We start from the raw sequence: 24,726 nt of genomic DNA on the forward strand, positions 1-24,726 counted from the left end.
ACTTTACTTTGGCCTTGAAGACTTTTTTGCCCCTTTATTACTTCAACTCCCAACCTCCTCCACTTACCTCACCCCACCCTGGCCCAGCCCCTCCTATACCTTCTCCTATTCTTGCTCAACTTACTCCAGTCTTCATTCAAACTCATCCCCAACTGCCTCTTGCACTTGCCTTGCTCTTGGCCCTCCTCCTTCAGAGTCACTCTTACCCCTGCTCTCCCCCTTATTTGGTCTTGGAGTTGTTTTTACTACATCGTGTTAATAAAAGAGGCGCACGAGTTGGATATATGAGACGTTATTTAATATGACCTCCTCAGGAGCATTCTCAGTCACATGACCGGAACTACCACCAAACACAAATTGTTTTATTACTCTTAACCTCCTTTCTTTCCTCATTTTTTTTTTCATGGCTGCAATTTTTCACAAAAATTATATTTTAATTTTTCTCTTTATGTATTTTGTCTTTCACTGTAATACCTACTATGGGAAGGGAGAGAGCTTCCCTAAGCTGTCCTTCTGTTGTATCTCTAGTTTAGTAACTGGTATATAGTAGGTGCTCAAACACATTTGCTAAATAAGTGAATGAATAAATACAAGGGAATTTGTAATATTTATTTAAAAGATTATTAGAATCCTAGAGCTTTCCAGTTTGGCCCACTTCATTATCTTTGATATTGTTGGAAATGTTACACACTCAGCTAAGCATGGGCCTAGTCTAATATACTGATTTTAAAAAAAGAAAAACGGATGTACTCTTAAAGAAAATTTATAGTCACATTTCATTTTAAAACATCATCATTTTTTAAAAGTCTAAAGGACTAAAAACATTTCCTAAAGTCTCACTTATTTTAATATTTATGTATAAATTTTAATGTAACTAAATAACCAGGGAAATTCCTTAAAGTTCACTTTAATTCCAGCTTTTCAAACACATATTTACCCATTTTTACTACATTGTGTTAATGAAAGTCACAAGAGCTGGTTATTATGAGACCCCTGGTGGTCTTAGTGCCTGCATAACTAAAATTTAAATGTTTTATATAGAAGGTGCTACAAATAGAATATATTGTCCATATTGTGACATTTCTAAGAATGCAAGTGAGGCACTATCAATTATGTTGAGAAAGTGAAGGGTAATCCAGGGTTTTTATGTTAATGTGTAGCTAGCTACAGACATGAATTATGGAACAGAAGCTCAACTAGCAACAAATTAAAATCTTTCTATATTCACAGAAATTCTGAAAAGCCTCATTTCTTTGTGAAGTCATTCCTGAAGAAAAAGTAGGAATGCAGAAAGAAATACAATTTTAATCACTTTTAATAAATTATGCATTCAATGGCATTCAGTTAAACTCACTGATTCTAAAGAGTTCTCTAATCAGCAAAGTACAACTGACTTTCAAAGTACAGGTTGAGTTATTTCAGCTTTAGGATCTTAAAGCTAAAGGTAACACAGCTCACCTGTAGAAAATTTCTTGCATTACTAGCACATGGAAGAAAAGTGGAGGTCAGGTTCTTGTCACATCCCTATAAATTATTGTAAGTTCATTTCTTAATTACTCTGATAAAATTGTGAAAAAGCTGAACTCTCTCTTTAGGCTCTTCCCACATATTCTCTGGGGTCTTTCTTGCCTACTGCCAGGCCTCCGTAATTCAGTCCAATTGCCTCCTGCCAGTCTTCTTCCGCTTAATAATCTGTTAACACCCCTTTGTTGCCCAGTTATCTCCCTGTGAGCAACCATTTTATACTCCAGGTTATCAAAGTCTGTCTGACTTTTAACTCAAATCTTAACAAGAATTCATGCTGTTTTCTGTCTAGACTTCCATGCAACATTCCTGGATGTCCTAGGAGAGCCACCCACAGCAGTCTTTTCTAACTCTAATACAGAGAACTGAATTGAGTGTTATTATTTTGTGTGTGTGACACTTTCATATAGAAGAAATTAATAATCACCATTTGATTGATTCTGCTTGAGTCTAAATCCCTACTCACAAAATTCACTCTAAATCTCCAATTAGATGCAAAACACCATTTCATGGGGATATCAATACTGTAAGTGTACTTGTATTGTGCTCACAGAATTTGAACATTTTCAGTTACATTTTCTTATTTAATCCTCACAGGCTGGAAGGTCTCAGGGTCATTATTATTATCTCTATTGTACAAATGAGGAAATTGGCTCCATGAAGCCCTGCTCTTTACCCCAGCCACCAGTGATCTAATCCCGATGATGCATTATGCATCTTGGGTAAATGTGTGCATTTAACAAGGTCCTCTTAAATGTCTTTAATGGAACATTTTTACTTCAGCTTCATTATAGTTTTATTGAGACCATGTGAAAGCAATTATAAGTCAGTTAAAATGTATTTAGCATTGACTATGTGCTACACGCTGTACCAAATGTTTTGCATGGGTTGTCTCTTTTAATCCTTGCAACTCTATGAATTATATACTATTACTATATCACTAAACTTAGAAAATTTAATAAATGGCAAAGCAGAACTTGAATATCAGCGTCCGAGTCCAAAACCCAGACTCTAAGTAGGATTTTCACTGTGCCTTAAAACACAAGATGTGGGCAATTCTTCTCTATTAATTTTATAATATTAAAAAAGTATTATAGCCCAGCCAGTGTTGCTCAGTTGAGCATTGACCCATGCAACAGGAGGTCACAGGTTCGATTCCCAGTCAGGACACATGTCCGGGTTGTAGGCTCAATCCCCAGTAGGGGACATGCAGGAGGCAGCCGATTAATGTTGATGTTTCTCTCTCATCGATATTTCTATCTCTCTCTCTCCCTCTCCTTTCCTCTCTCTCTAAAATTGATAAAAACATATTTTTTAAAAAGTATTATATAGTACTTTGCAGATTTAAAATCCACGCATAGGATTGGGAGGCATTCAGATCTGTAATCCAACCCTGACAGCATTTTACAAGCTGTGTTACATTGGACAGACCACCTTGTGTCATTAAAAATTAAGGAAATAACACCCACCTTACAGAATGTTGTAAGGATTGAGAATAATATAGTTATGTGCTTATATTAACTGTTATTGTAAATAATATCAAGATATTTTCCTATTATTCCTGATAACTATTAAGGTTCAGACTTATCAATTCCTATTTTTCAGCTGAATAAACAGCATCAGAGAGATTAAATGAGTTGCCCCAAACAACAAAACTTTTAAGACTAGAAACAAAATTCACAACCATGTCTGCTGGTCCTAAGAACAGTACTCTTTTTTATTATACCTCTCCACGTGGACCTAAATCATGATTGTCCTGTGACACTCTTATTCCATTGCCGGTACAAACTAGTAACCAAAGTATGAAAACACATTTTTAATAGCTCACAGAGATTAGTTTCATGACTTTGAATAAACAGATAAATGATGATAGAGATATCATTATTGGTAATAAAACATTCCCAAGTCATTCAACTTTTACAATACTGTTCACATTTAAATATCTTTGCAAAACTATTACTTGGCAGTCATTTGTCCTATTCCTATCAAGACTGGATGCAAAATAGCTTTTGTCCAAAAGTGAATAATTTTGCCTCAATGGATTTGAATCACTAAAATGTAAGTCCCAAAAAGGAAGGAGTCTTTGTTTTATTCACTGATGTGTTCCAAGCTCTTACAACAGTGCCTAACATGAAGTAAATGCTCAATTAATATTTGTTACATGAGTAATTCCTATATCTTAATTTTGCAAATATAAAATAACTAATGGTTTTCAAGCATGACACAAAAATATTTTTTTCTATTCAAACTTCACTTAAAATCTCTAGAACAGGCAAGTTATAGCTACCAATTTACCCAACCTAGGACAAGTTGTACCCTTCTGGGTACAAACAGCTTGACTGGTGAAGGAAAAAGCCCTCAGAAGTATCCACACATTTCTTCTGCTCCCCTTACCTTGTTGGATGATGAAATCATCAGATTGAATGCCATTGTAGTTTCCACATAGGCCACATGATTTCCCTTTAAGCTCCTCAGATATTTTGAGGTAAATTCCAGATATTCCATCCCAAGCCAATGAAAAACCAAAGGTTGTTTTCACCAGAATGTAGTCAGCTAGTTTCTCAACAGAAACCTGTCCAATTGTCTGAGGCAATGTTAAACTTGAAAAATGGAAAAAAGGCAGTTTAATTATAATAAAGGATCAATTATAGATCATTCTTTTCATAGTAACAGACAATTAAATAAAACATAGTTATTATTCAAAATTATTGAATAAAGTATGCAGTTAGATTTACCAAGCAACCATTCTATAGAAAATCTTGTTGTTTTTTGAAAAATTCAATATTGAAATAGAAAGACAACAAAAATTATATGTTTCTCCATGCTGATTTAGATTTTATACTTATAATTGGATGATTCTTTCAACCAACCAAAAACACACTTCTGCTAAATATCAGTGATTTTTGTAATCTGGAAAATAACCATGTCTACTTTGAATAATGAGCTTAATGTATTTATTTTTATCTAGATTGTTCGAGATTAAAAAAAGTGTTGCTCAAAATTTTGAAGTACAAACATTGTCAAGATATGTAAACAGGCTGCACAACTTCTGATTCTGTTTAATGTTATTTTAAACTTGGCTGAAAGGAAATAGGAGCTTCTATCCCAAAGTGTCACCTTGGCATAAGTCATTGTTTTCCAAAAGAAAAATGTCAAGGCGTGATTATCACTTACATTTTTAATGCTACAAAGTACATTATTAGGAATATAGAATACTTTTTTCTACAGTACTGCATACATGTTATATTCATAACTTTTAAAAAGCATAAAATTGGGGCTATTTAAATAAGGGTCACATTGAATATTTAAATTCCTGATCCAACGTCTAGTCTTTTCATTTTTCACAAGCATGTGCATGTACAGAGGAAGTGGGAAACATATGAGAACTAAAGAAAACTAAACAATTGGACATTTTAAAAGCACAGTAAGTTGCCTAGGATACTTTTGAAAGAGCATTATTCCCCTTCCATTCACATATATGGCATAAAAGAGCAGGTGCTAATAATTCAAGACATGGAAGGCAAAAATCATTGTTATTACGAGAGCCATGCCAAATTATAAACTATAATGTGAGGGAGGCAGGAGGTTAATAGGTATATTTACACATTTCTCTCAAAACTTCTAATTATTGGGTTCCTTTTCAAGAAAAGGATGGCTACATGGTACAAAAACTATAAAACTAAACAGACTCATTAACAAAAAGATAGCCCTCAAAGAAATAATTCAAAGTGTCTAACCATTTGCCCAAAGATGTCTGCATATAAATTTTTACAGAGAATTAGTCATAATAATAGGAAAATAACTAAAAATTTACTTTGGAGAATAAATAAAAAGACTTTAGCTAATTGCTTCCATAATCTGTTAATATTTAATTATAGACATGAGGAATTCATATTAAATGCACAGTAAAATTCAGTATGAATAATACTAAGCTTATAAGTTTATAAAATGTATACATAAAAAAGTGAATCGTTTTATAAAAATATTTTATAGCAATGGAATATTGATTTTATAGAGGTATAGTTGTTTTGTTGTGGGTAGTTTTTGGTTTGATCATTTGTCATTTATCTCTTTCATAGTAAATTAATTAGATAAACTGTTTTTTAAAATAAAAGATGCATGTGATCATTCTGATGTCTTTAACATAAAAGAATACTAGTAGTGATGGGGGATAATAGGAAAAATTAGATCATCTCCCAGAAATCTAAGAAAAACTCCAACCTTGGCAAGAAACATTAACAATGTAAACTAAAATGAATGCACTGATTACTGCTAAAAGTTATTTACAGATTCATATGTACAAGACGCCTTCACTTCACAGGTGAGAGAACAGAAGTCCAGAGAGGTAAGGTGTGGTGTGCAGAGCCTCAAGTATTTTATTTCATTTTGGCAAACATTTCTCTAACCACCTGCTATGAGTTAGGCCCTAGGCCAGATACAGCGTTAGTATAAGCAAGTTAATTGGTTAATAAAATAAACCCATCCTTTTTCTATCGTACAACATCTCTGAGTTAAAATTTAAATATTATATCTTTGATTTAACAAAGGGTTAGTATTCTTGAAAATCTCCTTGAATGCCATTTCTGCTTTATAAAACGTAATTTTTAAAGTGTCGTTTATGTCATCTAAAATCCCATATAGGGAATTCTAAATTTCTATTTAAATTCCGCTCCAGGACGTACATGTGTAGTGTGTTATCTTCCCATCCAAATGGCTGTTGCTTTCATAAGACAATTAGAAGCACAGAACCCAACTCATCAACAAAATAAGCCCAGAGAGACAGGCTACTCCGGTTGTGGGGCTTGGTCAGTGCCTGGCTCCCCTGGTGCTTCAGCCAAAGCCCTTTCTGTCCCATCTGTTGACTCTAAACTGAGAAAAAAAGCACCTGGGTTGGCCAGGCCATGGCACTGGAGAGAATCCCTCTGGTTCAAACACTTGGTAGTGAATTCTGAAGGATGGATAGAACTCTTCCATCTGGTAATTTCCTTTTCTGGCATAACTCAGCCAAGAGATAGTTAAGACTGAATGTCTGTATAATTATTTAGATTGGAAGGCAGATTATTCCATAGTATTCCTAGTTTAAAATGTATAAAACTTTCCACCAATTCAATAAGTAAATATCTCCTTACCTAAAATCCTCAGATACTATTTTTGGCACACAGAAAGCCATAGTGGCCCCCTCTCTGAGCTATTCAAGAAGGCCGGTTACATATTGGCTCTGAATCTTTGTCAGGACACTAGTGGAAAAACTCAATTCACATAAATTTGGAAAGGACTTACAGAGATTTGGTTTTATTTAAAGTTTCTGCTTTAAAAGTAAAAAAAGAAAGAAGAAAATATAGAGGCCAAAAATGAATGAACTATGAAGAAATTTCTCAAGACTCTTAGAAAAAGATATGATCATCTTTTTTCCACCTATGTAAACATGTTTGTATCCTACATAAGCATTAGGGAGGTGACAATGGCTAGATTCTGGCCATCTGGCTGGCCTTGGAGCCTACCTAAGTTCTGGTATCTATGATATAACTTAAAGGTTATTGTTGAAAAGAAATTCTCTCTTCCTGCTCCACAATTCACTTTCAATGTGAGAAGTTTGGAAGTGCTCTTTGGCTCTTTGTCCATGGTGTTATTTTCATTATATCATTTATTCCATCTTACCTGATTCCATTCTTTTTTATTTCATGCCCATAAATTCGAATTTCCTCTTGGTCTGAAAAGAACAAGCTGATTGATCGGTAACAATAATACACTGAACCAAGGCACTTAGGGCTATTATGAACCTTAAAGAGAGAAAAACAAAGGAAGGGATGGGAATATATGCCTTCATTCCAATTACTAAAACTGCAATGTATGTCTACATTTCTATGGCATCATTAGTCCTATGACACTATACAAAATTATAACTACATTTTAGATTTTTAAGAGAAAACAAATATTCATCTCAGAAATTGGACCACAGGATTAACTTCATAAAGTACAAGTTAGTGCAGCATTTTTTTAACATGGTGCATATTAGAAAAAATCGTCTGACAAGACTATAGAGCACCACAAAGAAACACACTTGTAATTGTAAGATGTATTTTTATTGATTGATATCAGAGAGGAGGGAGAGGGAGAAACATCAATGATGAGAGAGAATCATTGATCAACTGCCTCCTGCACATCCCCTAGTGCGGATCAAGCCTGCAACCCAGGCTTGTGCCCTGCCCCAGAATCGAACCATGACCTCCTGCTTCATAGGTTGAAGCTCAATCATTGAGCCATGCTGGCCAAGCCATTTGTAATATTTATATCCATATTTTTTACCTGTTAGAGAATCATGAAATCAAGCTTCAAATAGAGCTCTACATAAAGCTTTGTGTAAAGATTGCATTAGTGACTATAACCTCACTAAAAATAAAATCGCCCAGACACTTTAAGGAAAAGAGATTGTTTTTCAAAAAAGAAATGGATAGGGAAAATTAATAAATTAGTAAAAAGAAAAGAGAAAGCAAGAAAGAAAAGAAGAAAGGAGAACACCCTCTTCCAAAATTAATTTCCAAAGGTTCACAAAGTAGAGTATAATGATGAAAACATAAAAAACTGAAAGAAAATATAAATAACTATATAGACAGAAAACAACTTCCTAAGCATTAAGGTGATAAGAAAAATCACCAACAATAAGATAAATGTTGAATACTGAATAAATGTAATATATATATATTACATATATATATAATGAATAACCAGCAAATTTTGATCCCTTATTACCTACCAGTTACTATTCTAGATTCTAGAGATGTAACAGTCAACAAAACAGACAAAAATACCTGCCCTCATGAAACTTTTACTCCATTAGAGGAAAACAGTTAATAAAAAAATATAACTAAATATAACTAAAACATATATGATGCTAGACAACATGAAGAAGAAACATTAAGCAGACAAAGAGGATAAAGAGTGTGTGTCAAGGGTTGGGAGTTAATTTTAGGTTGAGTAGCCAATGAAAGCCTCACTAATAAGAGGAAATTCTAGTAAAGATGAAGGAGGCATAAGAGCAACTTATATGGATATTTAGAAGACCATCTTAGGCAAAGGAATAGCAAGTGCAAAAACCTGAAGAGGTATGTCTAAAATGCTGGTAGTATCCAGGAACGCATGCACCTGACCCCACTGAGGATATTGGGGAAATTGTCTTTGGAGAAATGAAATGGAAAAAGGACATACAGATACTCACATCTGGGGCATATAGAATGAAACTAGAGGCTCCCTGCTCAATCTCCCACGATGCAAGCAAGCCCCCATCCATACATTCAGAGATTTCTGATCAGCTTTTAGAGCCTAATCCTCAAATGTGAATAAACATTCATGGATTATGATAAAAGCTTGCAATATGAAACACAAATATATAAACCAATTATAAAAGAAATAAAAAATTTTCAATAAATTTCCAAAAATTCATAACTAATATCTTCAGAGGGACAAGTGAGTTAGTGAGTTATATCATTCACAAAACAAGAATAAAATTCTGTTAAAATGAAATTCAAAGAATAAAAATAATAATTGTATATTGACAATATCACAGGAGAAACCTATAACTGAAATAGAATGATTAGAAGATAAATATTTAAGAGTTGGAAACAAATCTCTCAAAATGTAAACCAAAAAAAGCAAAAAGATGAAAAATAGGGAAGAATTAACAAGAAAATTAAGGACTCAATCACTTATTTCAGGACCTCTAATATCTGAATCACAGAATTTCTGAAAGAGAGGAAGAAAATTCTGAAAGAGAGGAAGAAAAAAGAAATATTATTCCAATACCAAAAAATTTTTAAAGCTTGAAAGGGCTCATGAACTACCCATATCCAGCACAATAAATTTTTGAAAATAACTTACATATTCACAAAATCACACAACCCTAGGGATAAAGAGAATAACTAAAAATTTCTGCAGGGGTTGGGGGAGGCCATACGTAAAATTTCAAAAATCAGAATGGATTGCATTTCAAAATTTTGAAAGTGTTTTCCAACTTATAATCAAGGTTTCAAGATACTCACTTCCATGCACACTTTCTAGGAAAGTGTCTTTTCTTTCAAGAAAACAACTAAAAAATATAGTCAATTAAAACAAGGATGAGTACGTGGGTTTCTGCTCAATCACCACTGAAAATAAGCACTGTTCTCATGTTTGGAGCATCCAATGAGCTTTTTAGAGCCTATCTCTCAAGTATGAACAAAGTTCAAGGATCACTAGACATTTCATGGACCCAAGAAACAGAGAAATCAACACAGGAGAAACAAGAATGAAATTCTCCCAGAGGATGATGAAGAGAAATCCCAAGTGCTAGGTGTGCAGTAGGCTCCAAAACAACCAGTCTCAATGGGGGCAGAGAATAAAGAACTAAGAAATGGACACATTATGGAGGGGAAGGAGAAACTGAGGGATTTCCTAAAGTATCTGACCATATTAAGAAGACGTTTATAGTGCTAGAGGTTTGGAGAGAGAAAATATAGTGTTTGCTGTATAGCACATGCAGCAAATCAAAATTAGGATATTAACTCCATACAAATGCACAAAGAAGAAAAATCCTATATAACAAAGAGCTAATATGCTAATTAGACCAAACAGCAGAACAACTGTCCAGGGGACCTTCTGGACGAAGCCGGGGCTGCGAGGGCTGGCCAGGGCTGTGAGGGCCAAGCCCCTTGCATGAATTTCGTGCATTGGGCCTCTAGTAAAATCATAATAACCTACCAAGCTCAATTCTAAACAATACTTATATGAATATTATCCATATATGTACAATATGTAAATGTAAATAAGTGAAAAAACACACATACGATTTAACTAAAAATGGCAATATACCTCTATTAGGAAGAGGGAAAGAAAGTGTGTGTGTGTGTGTGTGTGTGTGTGTGTGTGTGTGTGTGTGTCTGTGTGTCTGTGTTAGGATTAGGAAGGGTGATGTATCTGAGATGATTCCTCATTTTCTATAGTAAGAAGTAAGGCCTGTCTTTGAAAAAAAATAATAGCATATCTTGAAATGTAAAATAAAAGCCAGAAAAAACATCTAAAGAAGTTGAAGTAATTGCCTTTGAAGAGTCAGACTTCACCTGGGGCTGGGGAGTGAAGGAAGGCAGGGCTATTTTATTTTATTTTTATCTTATTTTATTTTGTTTTATTTTTTGCTTTGTATGCTTTGCTGAACTCTTTTAAACAGTGTGCATGTGTTATTTTCATAAAAAGTAAAATTAAAATTAAAGGGAAAAGAATCAGGAGACTAAAATATGTTCATAAAGGTGTTTATCAATATATGTTTTAAAATACTGAAAATATTTTTAAAACCTACATTTCTAAAACAGGGCATAGTTAAATAATTTGAATATTCTATAAGTTGAAACAAACATAACTAATAAAATTAATGTTTGTCAAGGATATTTGAAATGCAAGAAAGTTCTTTTTTTTAATATATTTTATTGATTTTTTACAGAGAGGAAGGGATAGAGAGAGAAAGCTAGAAACATTGATGAGAGAGAAACATCAATCAGCTGCCTCCTGCACACCTCCTACTGGGGATGTGCCCGCAACCAAGGTACATGCCCTTGACCAGAATCGAACATGGGACCTTTGAGTCCGCAGGCCGACACTCTATCCACTGAGCCAAACCGGCTAGGGCACAAGAAAGTTCTTGATATAATATTAGGTGAAAATATAGGACAGAAAAGTATACATAATATGAGTTTAATATTATAAATGTATACAAAACCCAGAAGAAAAAAAGTGTAAAAGGAAATATATGAATCCACTAGCAAAGGTAACTCTTGACTTATAGTTCTAGTATTATTTTTCAGATTTTTCTGAATTTTTAAACTTTTCTACAAATGAAGTGAAATATTTCTATAATCAGTGGAAATATGATATTTAAAACAAATGGATTTGTTGATCTGAAAGCAAATTCCACCAAGTAAAACAGGGCCAAGTAGAAACAATATCTATTAGCTCTGGAAGCAAGTTCAGCATCGTATATTATTATCAAAGGGTAGATTATCTAGTTGACACTTTGGTCCTGGAAAGGGTGAGACACTGCACAAGATCAGTTCAATGAAGGAGTCAGAAGGTGTGTGAGCAATAAACCCAGCGAGTAAAGGCATAAAGGACAGTAAGGGATGAGAACTGAAGGTATTCCACTACGTCTCCTATCTAAAGAAACCTGCAATTTTTTAATCTTTATGCCCCATAAATTATCTTTCAATAGACCCCATTTCCTTCCTGGATCACTAGGATTTGTTGTTCTTGAAAAGCTTCAGGATCTACTTTTTAAAATTTGCCTCACCTAAGAAACAAAAAGAATTTATGCAACTCCAATATAATTAGAGGAGGAAAAAACAGGTTCAAACAAACAACAGCTATGGAGAGTGTAGCCTTTGAACAGGGTGCTGAGCAGTTTCCTGGGTGTGCTTTAAGATCCCTGAAATTCAGGGGAAGATTGTGGGCAGGGAAAGAGGGCCTCACTTCCTTCAGCTAGAGCCACTTTGCAGCTTACATTCTGGGATGTCTCCTAAGATTCTTTTGAAGCAAGAATTCTGAAACTAAGAACTACCTCTTGAGCTCAATCATAGAGTATCAATCCACCTAGCAATTAGCTGTCTGTATCCATATCCTCTAGCCTGTGTTCATGTAAATGCTGTACTCCTGTTCATACTGAGGGCGGGGGGGCTGTTTTAAAAATTAATGCAGGTGACATGACACTGGAAGTGTGAAGAAGGAAACATATATGAGTAATATGCTGGTGCCTGGACCCTCCTTCTTTTCAAAATGATCAAATAACATCTGAAGAATGAGGACATCAACTAGAGTTGGCATTTTGACATCCATGATGTAGACATTTCTGCGCTGCCTAAAGTCCCTTCCACATGGGTCCAAACCTTCCTTCTCCCAGTCCTAGGCCCCATCTTGACAGAAAGACACTCAATATAGCTGCAAATTTTATCCACCCCCTTAAGAACCAAACACTCTCCTTCCCCAGTCAGAGCCCTGAGTATTCATGCTCTGATAATTATATACTAGAGGCTCAGTGCACGAATTTGTGCATGGGTGGGGTCCAGCCATCCAGTTCTGATGGGAAGGAGGGGCTGCAGGCAGTTGGCTGACTGGCCCCACCCCCGATCAGGGTTTTGGGGGCTGGTTAGGGGCAGGGCTGCCCGGGGCAGGGGGAGGGGGCTGATCGGGGCAGGATCAGGCTAGTTGGCTGCCACAGTGCATGTCATAGACGCCCGTCATTGCGGTCATTCTGGTCATTCTGCCATTCTGGTCGCTGGGCTTTTATAGATATAGATTCTCTATAATTTGACCAGTACTTTAAAAGAATAGGTTTCACCAGAAGTAAGTTTTAAGTTAATTATACCCTAGGATCACTTACCCATACAGTGTATCGAGGCTCCAAATTACCACAGTCTTTTGCAAAAATATAAGAACAGTTTCCTGGGAAATAATAGTAGATGCCATCAAAAGTTTCAAAATGGTACTGTCCCCAAGTTTTGCAAATCCCATCTCTGCCATTGCCCATGTTTGGCACTGAAAAGAAATAGAGTAATGCTTAGTAGAATAAAATAAATTACACCTGTTTCTGGCAAGGTTCAGTCAGGAGAGGTGATTCTATTACACTAAAATAAATATTTTCTTCTCTGGTGGTCAATATTAAAGGAAGAAATAACTAACATAAAATTACTGGTTGCTCTCAAAACCATTAAACTTCCCCGAAGGGAAACATAGCCTTCAAGTTGCTTTGAAGAAAGGATTTATTTTAGAAACTTCCTTATGTTTGTTCCCAAAGGAAGATTCTAGAAGAAAGGAGGAGTAGGGAGAATGATACAGTAAGAGAAAGTAATAGTGATAAATCAATGTAATGGATCACAAAAAAATAAAATGTCACCACTGAGTGTCTTAAAAATTAGCATTGGCAGCATGACAGTGTTCCAGTCTCCACAATTTTTTCAAAACTATCTTAATAGTATCCACAGAGAAAAATAACCACTGACAAAAAATATCATGTTTACACATCTGGGAATGGGAGCATTAGTCAATTCAAAGTACGCTGGAATTTAAAAATTCATGATCTCTATACATATAACCCATGGACAGAAAATAGTGCAGTGAAGGCCTGAGGTGGGGGCAGGAATGGGGTAGAGGGGATCAAAAAAAAAAGGAAAGGGAGATACCTGTAATATTTTCAACAATAAAGGTAAATTTTAAATAAATAATTTTTTAAAAAAATCATGATTTTAAACTGGCTGAATTTTAAACAATGTTTGTCTTAAATTATACATTGTCTCCTATTATATTCATGCCTACCTCCCTTATTACCCTTGTGGATAGCCCTCTATTCTATTTGGATTTTTGAGATCCTCCCCTTTAGAATAACATGAAAGTCAATGACATTGACTGAGCAATCGATATGTGTAAAATATTTCAATACCCTATATAAAAAGCATAAAGATTAGGCACAATCATGTCTTTTCTTTTGTAATTTTACCTAAATTTATTAGCCTTGGCCAATTTTGGCCTTTTGGGGGGGGGAAACAGAGAGTGATTCATTACTCAGGCAGTTTTCTTTGACAGTATGCCTCACATCTGTTTTAAATTTTCATAGAATTTTATACTTTATAGATGTCACAAGTGTGATTAATGTGTATCTGTTGTGTGTTAGTCCCGTCCTCTAGACTACAACTTCCAAGAGAACAGGAACTTGTCTATATTATTCACTACTGTATCCTCAGAGCCAGCCTGGGATCTAGTAGATGCTCAATAAATACCCATTACACCAATTAATATTTATTGATTATGATTGATGTAGGATCCTAACCTAGACACCATGGTTAAAAATATTTTTTAAAAGAATCCTCTGCTTTGAAGAGCTCTCACTATTATTTCTATATTATGTACAGAATGTCCAATTAACTCAAAGTCAAAAAGAATGTGTGGCTCCAAATAATAAATCTAATTTATCAAGCAAAAGGGAGATGAATGAGAACCAGGTTCTAATGGGCTAGTGTTATCTAGAGTAGGAAAAACTGCTTGAGGAAACAGTAGAGATAAATGAGAAGAGAAAGTAGGCATATCTATTTTCTTTTACGTTGTATCTAAATTGCTGAGAATGAATTGTGAGCATTCAAGTTAATATACAATATTATTGGTCCAAATCCCAATGCATGAACCCTAATATAGCAAATTATGCCTTAATGTCTTCTTCAGCATCTCATAATTCTCTCATAAATATCCCTGAAACTTACCAATCTGGCACCGTGTCCCAAGTGCCTGAAATATTTGGCAGTCACATGTACCAGTCTTAGAACAGAAAGCTCCGTTAAGGCATTCATGAGGGCAAGAACCTGAGGGACAAAATAAATAAGTTATCTCCTGGCATGCATCAGTTCTCATAAACATAATATGTCAAGATTTAGCTTGGACTAACTGTAACCACTATTGCTATTAACTCAAACAAAACCCTGGGCATCTTGCCTTGATGAGCTAAAGAATTAAACCCATCAAAGCTTTATCTAGTTCATTTCATTATGTGTGCTGTGAAACAAGAAAGACAGGCTTTCACATCTCCAACTACCCTGAGAGCAAAGGTTAGCTTCCTTCAAGCCATTGAAAGGTCAGGTTCCCATGTAAGGAATCCCTGTCCCCAGATGATGAGATCCAGAAATACACAAGCTGCTGATGATTCCCTTGATGGAGTTTGGCACCCGGTGCACGTCCAGTGGGGTCCTTCCCCAGGAGCAAGTGCTGTGTTAAAGAATCACGTCCATTTATTACCTCAAAAGATGGGGCAAAGTATAAAACTCAAAACTCCCATTTTTTAAGAGAATGATTAAAAATTTAATTTGAAGTTTACGTATTAATTTTCAGGCTTAATTACAAATGATGCATTTTTTTCTGACCCATATTTAATTTTAATGGGAGAGAAGCCAAAGTCACAGCTGGCTGTCATCAAAAATATTTTCTTTCTTTCATGGAAAGAAAACTCGCCCCAAAGGATTATGTTGAAAAGAGAAAACAAGAAACTATGAGCTCCTGATCGAGTTTTAAAAATGCAAATGAATCAGTGAAAATTTTTCCTCTAATAAGGAGAGGACAAGAGGCAGCTGGCAAAACTCAAGCAAGAAGGATTTAAGTAACACAGAGAGAGAACTAGAGGACATCTTTGAGTCACTATAAAGCATTACCAGAGCTTGTGCCTTTCTGGAATACTTCAAGGTCAGGAAAGCACTTATCTAACTGCAGAAACTCACAGTTTTGCCAAAGGCAAGAATTGGGAAACCCTATTATCCTTCCACCTTAAGATCCAGGGATCTAAAGTTTCTCTTTACACTTAAACACAGACAACTCTCTAAGTAGTATATCTTAACTGAAGAAAAATGAGCTGTTTCAACTTTGATCATAAATATAGGTAAGGAATATTTTTCATAAACTTAAATGCAGAGTTTTCCCCCTAAGGGGCAATACTATCTTTAAATTTTATCTTATATCACCATCTTGCATTTTTACAACAAATAATGCCTAAAAAATTCAGGTGAACAAATGTATTTCCTTCAAAAAATATTTACAGCCGTATTTATTCTCTGAAAACAAATAATAAGCCAAAAACAGAAAGTCTTATTTTAAATGCAAGGAAAAACAAATTAAATTTCAAACTACCCTCAGCTTTCTGCTTAACAGAAACAGGAAATTGTAAGCAAAAAGAGGATGTCAAGGAGGAACCAACAGACAAGTAATTGCTTTAGAAAATAAGTTTCTGATGCCCAAGGATATCTGTCCTGGTCATACAGTTATCAGCTTTGTCTGGGTGTTTAATCCTGTTTGTTTGCAAAAAAGAAGTGAACCTAAATTATCACTAAGTATTATTACCACCCTGGCTCCATTTCCTTCTTGCATTATACGGAAATAATAAAAAGTTGATTCACTGTAACATCCAAAAAAGGGTCTTTTGGAGAAAGCAAATACAAAAATATACATGTAGCACTGACCTTTTATTTTACTCTCACCCCAATTAATAGCTTCATGGAAGAAGTATCTTGGAGATGTTGCTTCAAACTTGGAAAGAAAGAAATAAAAATTCAAGAGAATTAGATTATTTAAATCAAGCCAAACAGGCAAATTGGAAAATAGCTAAAAATACAGAGATTATAAGGTACTAACTTTCTTTTTTCTTGGGTTACTGAGGCAATCTCAGTGAGGCAGTGGTTTTGCCTCAACATGACTTTGACATGTTCTTTATCCTATCTGACCTCAGCTCTCCTGCCTCCCTACCCTCCTTGGAAAAGAGCCTGGTTGGAGTCTTTATGTTTGCATTAAGGGACTGCTTGACTGCTCTGCCTGCAGAAGCAGCAGTTCTCTGATGCTCCCAAGTGCAGATGGGTCTGGAGAAAATACATGAGGCCAATGGACTGACAATGATGTTCCCACTGCCTGCAGACCCATCTGTGAAGGCACCACCCACAGAAGCTTCTGTGGCTGCAGTGTGTCACCTCCATTCTCCAAAGAGCTAACACTTGAAGGTTCATAGAACATTGACATGTATTTTAGTAGTCCCCAAGGCACTGTAGAGTTAAAAGCATGAATTAGTGAATCAGAGAGACCCGGATTAGAGTACTTACTCTTAGACAAGTTTCCTAACCTCTTAGTGCCTTCCTTAACTTGCCTGTAAAATGGGAACAATAGTACCTATTTTGCATAGTCATAACAATAAATAAAACAATTTATGTGAAGATTCTGCCATAGTACCTTGCACACAAAAAATTAGCAAGAGAGAGATTTATATTAATGTAAGCAACTCAGATAAAACCTTAATACTTTTAGAGGTCAATGTGGATTAGTAGCAAATAATTGTGAGTTACTAAAACTAATCAATAGTGATTTTTATTTTAACTAAAAGCCAATCTATAATAACAAAAGCATAATATGCTAATTAGACCAGACGTCCTTCCGGACAAAGCCAAGGCTGCAAGGAAAGCCTGCGTCCCAGGTGCCAGAGGGAAGCTGGTGCCGGCAGCGGGGGGAAGGAAGGCCTACTCTTGCACGAATTTCGTGCATTGGGCCTCTAGTTTAGTATATGGTCTGCAGCACTGTCCTTTCCAATGGCAGTTTTATGCTCACAGAATACACGCTCCAAAATTTTGCAACATAATTGTGAAATTGAGAACTAGAGGATGCTAGAAAAACGTGAAGGGTAAAGGACAAGAAGAAAGGGTGATATGGAATGTGACTCAGATACAAAGTCCTTTCTCAATATATTCTCATCTCCTTCCTTTTGTTTTTTTAAAATCCTCACCAGAGGATAATTTTTCCATTGATTTTTAGAGAGAGTGGAAAGAAAAGGGAGAGACAGAAACACCAATGTGAGAGAGACACATCAATTGGTTGCCTCCCACATGCCCCCGACCAGGGCAGGGAGCCTGCAACAGAGGTACGTGCCCCATACCAGAATCGAACCCGGGACCCTTCAGTCCACAGGCCGGTACTCTATCCACTGAGCCATACCGGCTAGGGCTCTCATCTCCTTCCTACATGTAAAGTTTTATTTTGGCATTTTCCAACCAAATACTTTTTATTTTAACAGGCAAAGCATGCCTGCTAGGAGAACTCCCACACTCACCACTTTAAGACTCCTTTCTAAACCCCTTGGCCCACATCATAGTCCCAAGTTCATTGCTTCCTGCTTTCATTCCTCCAGGGTTTTATCCTCACTACTTATTCTCCCCTTTTTGCCCTTGCCTCTCTTTTCAAACCAAGTCAGACTCACAACAGTCTGTGACCTTTATTATCTCCAAGACAGCAAGTTATAGTCTCTCTTCAGTCTCATTTTTTTCCAGCTGCCTAAAGCTAGCATAACCACCAATATTACAGAGATAATTAGTTACAGCAAATCTTCTTTGGCTCCAACTAATTATCTCTGACGCTCACTAAAAGTGAACAGTGACTTCAACTCTGCCTCATACAGGCTTATAACCTTGAACAAATTATTTAACATTCTCAGCCTCAATTTCCCCGCCTATAAAATAGAATAACAGTAACTGCCTCACAGAACTGTGAGGATTAAATGAGATGGGATAAGTAAAGTACCCAGAATAGTGCCAAAACCATAATAAGGGTTCTAAACATGTTACATATTTTTATTATTAGGCAAAAACTGAATACACTGGACAACACTAGACTAAGGCAAGAATATATAACTCATTTTTTGCTCTCTATCCTCTCACTACCTAGCATGACTAGGTATGACTACCTACAATACCAGTCTCCTGGCTATCACAGCATCCTAATGACCACAGCATCCCATGTGTCAGACTATAATATTTCAACAGTGGTAGGACATGACACATTTTTTTAAGAGATCTGAACTCAGAATGGTATTTTATATTTATAATTGGGAGCGCTTTTGTTTTTTATGTCATATAAATAGTGGCAAATAATTGGTGGTGTCTCAGATTCAATGAACAAGTTACACAGAAATGAATTCTTTACAGGCCTCCACTGTAGAAACAATGAGTTTCTACATAACAAGTACTGCTATTCATGTTTATCTTTAGTATGACCTCTGTATGTCATCAACAAACACCAACTAAACTGAAAATAGACATTATTGAATGGGAATGACCTGCCTCCGAAGGCTGTTTAGAACCATGTCTATGAAAGATTCTGTGGATGCCCCTCCCTGCATCCTCTCATCCGACTTCACCTGCACCTGGGTTTCTGTGCACATTGAAACCCTCCAACTTCAAACACTAGCTTCTTTCTATTTCCCCCTGAGGAAATAGACCACAAGTAGGACAGACCACAGAAAGTGCCTTCCAGGGGATGATTTAAGGTCCCCAGGCAGCTGCCCTTATTCTAGGAAGAAAAGGAGCTGGTGAATAAGTATCCCAGCTTTCCCCATCCATTGGAGAAGCAATTCTATAACACCTTCTACACAGCCCCTCAGATAGTCCCCAATAAGACTGAGCCCCAGATGCATAAAGCAAAAAGCCCCTTATTAACATAGCTGTATTGGATTTTCTGCCTTCCTAGTCTTGTTTTTCTCTCTCCCTGACTGTGCACACCCTAAATAAATTACCTGCACCTGAGTCCAGGTCTCAGCCCCTGCTTTCAGGAGAATTTTTAAATGTAATGCAAAAAGAAAAGAAAAAATGCAAGCAGTGGGTGCATGTATTCACATGTGATAATAAAGAATAGGCCATTCTTCCTCCTTGCTGATTACATCTCCACAGGAGGCTGAGAAGCACAGAGAAATGCAGGCTTTCAATGAGAAATCTCTGCAGCACACAAATACACCATTGAGAGAAGCCTGCCTACCCTTTCTTTGCTCATTGTTCATCTCACTGACAACATATTTCTGAATTCTTACTTGCACAGATATCTATCCATCAGTGTTCTGTCTTCCTAGAGCAGAGGAGTGAATCTGGAGAGAGGAACGGACTTATAACAGATGAAATTTCAGTCCCAAACAGTGCAACACATGATTATGACTTCATTGTCCTTCTTTAACATTTATTCTTTTAAAACGTGTTCAGATATTAAATAATCCTGATGTATGTGCTTTAGTTCCAGGAAATAAAAAGGCAAGTGTCTTATTCTTCTTTCTCTCTAAAAGAGAAATCGAAACACGGTGAGTTCCTAATGTATTAACAAAAAGGGGGTATTAGCTTAGCTACTTTGGAGTAAATTATACAAATTCTAAGACACCTGTAAGGACAATAATAAGGGTGGTACAAAAGTAGTTTTACAGTTGTTCATATGGAAAATAATGTAACAATTAATAAATAATACTACAAGAATAAACTCTGTGTTTCACATACTCACATCTGTAAAACTACTTTTCCCCACGCTGTGTAATCCCAGCAATAGGTCACTTCATGTGACAACTGTAGGATATGTCTCAAGGTTCTTCAATCTAGTGGGTCCAATAGAATGCAGTTTTTCTCAGAAATTGGATTTTCTACTGAGTCAAGATGATGTCTTTTTGTGGTTAATTTTGTCTACTGGCAAACATATACATACTAGAGGCCCATTGCATGATATGCGTGCAAGAATAGGCCTTCCTTCCCCTGGCTTCACTCCCAGCCGCCTGGGAGCCGGCAAGTCCTCGCTTCTGTCTGGAGCACCACTCCAGTAGCTCCCTCTGCAGCCCCCCTTTCCCTCATAGCAGGCGTCATGTCCCTCCCAGCCACTCCGTGCCTGCATATGCAAATTAACCTCCATCTTTGTTGGGTTAATTTGCATACTCACTCTGATTGGCTGTGGGCGTAGCGGAGTGATGGTTAATTTACATGTTTCTCTTTTATTAGGTAAGATAATTTCTCAGAGAAAGGTCATTTTAACCACTTCACATGATACATAAGTACTTAAGGACACCAAACACTCTTTATAGGAAAAAATAAAATATTTCCATTTCATATACAATCCTTTGCCCATTTCAGCACACCTATCACTCGATTAAAATAAATTAGTTCTGTCTTCTAAATTGTCACAACAGCATGTCAAATTTCTCTTTAATTCTTTTTAATTAACACCAAAAAATATTAAAATTTAGGAATTTACCAGAAATGTATTGCATTTCAGCATTTGACAAAAGCCTCCTTGAATATACATGTATATGCTGTTTGCTATCTAAATGTTCAAATCATATTGCTTTCCAAAGAAATGCCTTTAAGTTAGGATTCTCTCTTTTGCCATCCATCTTTTATAGAGAAATGTTTTTTAAAACCCACTCATTTGAACATTCCAACCATAGTTTGAAGATATGGCAATTATATTATCCAATAACCTTTATATAAAAAGGTCCAGGCAAAAAGACATCCTCAAGTTCAGTGCTATCCCACCCCTAAAAAAAAAAAAAAAAAAAAAAAAAGTTACCTCTTTAGAGTGCCTATAATTTAAATTTATATAAAAGCTGTTTGTCAGGGACATCTCTGATGACCTTTGCAGTATTTAACTCCGATCATTTACACCTTTCTCTGCTCCATTTGCTTGTATTTGTTCTGTTGTCAGTGTCCTGATTTGGGGCTTAAGTTTTAAACCCATTTAAATTTTCTGGCAAGTAGATGAGATTGAATCTCCCACAAATGCTGTGAGCCTTTCAGTAGGAAATGGAGGTGAACAGCAGGTAAACAAGTAAATGTGAACTAAGCATGAATTGGAGGGGCACAGAAAAACAGTAGAGAAGTTACTTTGCCTCTTCCTCCTCCTTCCTGTCTTGTTTTTAGCATTTTATTCCCTTCCACAACGGTCTCATTGTTGAAGTGACAGCAGAGTCCCAAAGCAGAATGGATTGTTTCTCTGCCTCTCTCTCCATCTGAGGCATAACCTACCTGTGCTGCTAAAAGAGCTCTTTTCTGTCGATTTTCATTAAATCCGTTTCTGGAAGAAAACAAAAAGAACTTGTATAGTCAAAGGCCCCAAGGCAACCTGAACAAGTCTTTCCCAAGAGAGGGCTGGTGTTTTCCTCCTGATTTCCATCACTTTATCAAAGAGGTCTTTCTTGGTTTAACATTTAAAAGGTCCCCCTCCCCCTTTTGGAGGGGTTAGATTTGGGTGGTGGTGCTGTCTCATTTTACAAAATTCGGGGGAGTGCCCCCAAATATCTCCCGCCTCTGATATAAATGAATTTTAGGAAGGAATTTCAAGATAGAGAAATAAACAAAATAGTGTAGTATTTTAGCACCAACATGCATGCTATTTTCACCACGACTTCATAAAACTGGTGAGATAAGTATTTGCCAAGAGCACGTTCACTTTTATCAAACCTAATATTTACTCCTTTACCATGTCATAAAGGGCAGGATAGCATTAAAGTGAGTAAACACATCATACTGTGATTTACCAAACTCAAATAGAATTCTGCTTTTCATAAAGCAGATCAGTTTAATCCAAAGAATGATTTTCATTATTTAGTGTCAGATCAATTTTATTACTTTTTTAAAATATATTTTTATTGATTTCAGAGAGGAAGGGAGAGGGAGAGAGAGATAGAAACATCAGTGATGAGAGAATCATTGATCAGCTAGCTGCCTTCTGCATGCCCCATACTAGGGATTGAGCCCACAATCCGGGCATGACCTCCTGGTATATAAGTCAATGCGGAGCCATGCCAGCCAGGCTCCATTTTATTCTTTTTAACCATTAAAACGTGTTTTACTCTATGTTAAGATACAGCACATTTGTAATCAGCAATGTACATTGATGATAATAATATAAAGTGGGTAATTACTTAGGATAACTTCTTTACAAATCATTGAATTGAAAGTAATGTCTCTTTAGTATCTACAGTCTTTGGATACCTCCAAGAACTCCTCTATCATTAAAATAAAAGTGAAAAAATTTGCTTCATAAATAAGCAACTGAATGCTTGATAATTTTCAATTTTTGGAAATGTTTTAAAGAACTACATACAATGCCCTTATTTTGTAAAATATTTTCTTTTGTAAAAGCAGATATAGTTATCTGCTTACATTGCTTGTTCTTATTGGCTTTATGTTTCACAAGACATAAAGAACAAGAAATACTCACTTTGATGTTTCCGTCAAGATGGATGATGCACAAATATATCCTGCTAGAGAAAAATAAATAAATAATCAAATATATATATTACAAATGTCTTGGTCACATGTTCTGATTACTAAGCAGATCATTTTAAACTAGATTCTAAAACTCAGACTGAGTGTAGCTCTTACGTATTTTGCATTTTCTGAAAGATTTTAACCAGCAAATTCCCTGTGAGAAATCAGAGTGACGGGTAATCAAGAAAGCAGGAGCAATGCACCTAGATCAATGCAGAGACGTAACACCATATGACAAGCATGAGACTTAAAGTCCAGAGATCCAAGTTTTAGTCTTGGCCCTACCACTTAGCAAATGGCAAACTCCAGCAGGCGACCATACATATCACAAAATAATGATGTTAGACACGTTCATCTCCAAAGTCCACTCCACATCTCCACTCTCTATGACATTTTGTCCGAGGAATTTCAGTCACTTACTAGGATTAGAAAATAGCATCTTTGACCTCGCTAGTCTTTTATACTTCAGTAATTTCTCCCTCTTCTCCTACAAGCTCCAAAATATACAGCTCTTTTAGGAATTAGAAATTAACAAATATTTTGGGGGGTAAATAAATGCTTTCCCCATAAAATATTTTTATAAAAATGAATTTATAAATAAGATTGTTATAAAATAACTGAAAATCAATTCTTAGCAATAATGTTACAGTCTTTCACTAAATGGTAAAACCTTAGCACTAAATGCTAAAACATCTGTTTACCATTCTTCAGTATACTGGTATAAAGAAAGTTTCAGTACTCAATTTCTCTTTAGTTATAAAATTTTAAATGATTAAATTACAGAGACAAATATTTTAAATCACTCTTCAGAAGATAAAAGTTAGAATCAGAGCTTCTTTCAGTACAATGCATAACATAATAAAAGCATGGTTTTAACATTTAAAGAAAAGACAAAAACACAGAAGTCTCAAATTATCTACATTATTAAGAATTTTCAAAAGAATGATCTGTTCACTGTCATTACTTCAAAGTAAGTGCTTTATGGTATAAGGACAAACTATTCCTATCAGTTGCAACAAAGACTAAAATACAATGAAATAAGGTAAAAATTTTATATGAGTTCTTACCTTGCAATGAAAACAGCAGTATATGAAGCAAGAATATACTCCAAGGTATCATTAAATTGAGTTTTCTCACAATGTTCATTTCAGTGTAGACTTTCTCCCTAAAATGTAACCAAATTGTTGTTCTTTTCTATGATGGCATCTTAGAAGGTTATGTATTTGTAGAGTGGTCAAATTCTTATAAATACAGCTTAGCAAAAAAGTAATTCATAAAGGCATTCCCGTCTTTCTAACTACATACAAGATCTGAAGCTTTAGAAATTGCAGGCAACCGTTTGGCTGAGTCTCTCATTAGTAATGCATGGCAGCCTCTTACCTGAGCCTGTATTAGTTACACCCTACCTTGATCCTGCACATCATACGCCTTTTTAGCCTATGCTAGCATTTTATAGTTTCTAAAGACAGCAGCATCAAAAAACAAAAACAAAACAAAAACATTTAACTCCTGGTGTCATTTGAGATCATCATTATTCCTAATTATTCATCTATTCTCTGTGTTTTATTCATAAAATAATTACTGTCCTTTGGAAAAGGTGAAATCC

At 35.8% G+C, this 24,726-nt stretch overlaps 1 protein-coding gene across 1 annotated transcript in view; it reads right to left on the bottom strand.

Annotated features, from left to right (window-relative positions):
- Positions 1 to 24,266, bottom strand: part of OTOGL (otogelin like) — a gene marked incomplete at both ends in the record, with an annotated part of 145,047 nt that extends 120,781 nt beyond the window's left edge. Inside the window, 8 exons of the mRNA XM_080659575.1 lie at positions 3,919 to 4,124; positions 7,183 to 7,304; positions 12,923 to 13,077; positions 14,793 to 14,891; positions 16,533 to 16,599; positions 21,873 to 21,921; positions 23,071 to 23,110; positions 24,188 to 24,266. Coding sequence (XP_080515701.1) covers positions 3,919 to 4,124; positions 7,183 to 7,304; positions 12,923 to 13,077; positions 14,793 to 14,891; positions 16,533 to 16,599; positions 21,873 to 21,921; positions 23,071 to 23,110; positions 24,188 to 24,266 — 817 coding nt within the window. The remainder of the gene's footprint in view (positions 1 to 3,918; positions 4,125 to 7,182; positions 7,305 to 12,922; positions 13,078 to 14,792; positions 14,892 to 16,532; positions 16,600 to 21,872; positions 21,922 to 23,070; positions 23,111 to 24,187) is intronic.
- Positions 24,267 to 24,726: the final 460 nt, after the last annotated feature.

The sequence above is a fragment of the Plecotus auritus genome (assembly GCF_963455305.1).
Source record: "Plecotus auritus genome assembly, chromosome: 3".
NCBI classification, from domain to species: Eukaryota; Metazoa; Chordata; class Mammalia; order Chiroptera; family Vespertilionidae; genus Plecotus; species Plecotus auritus.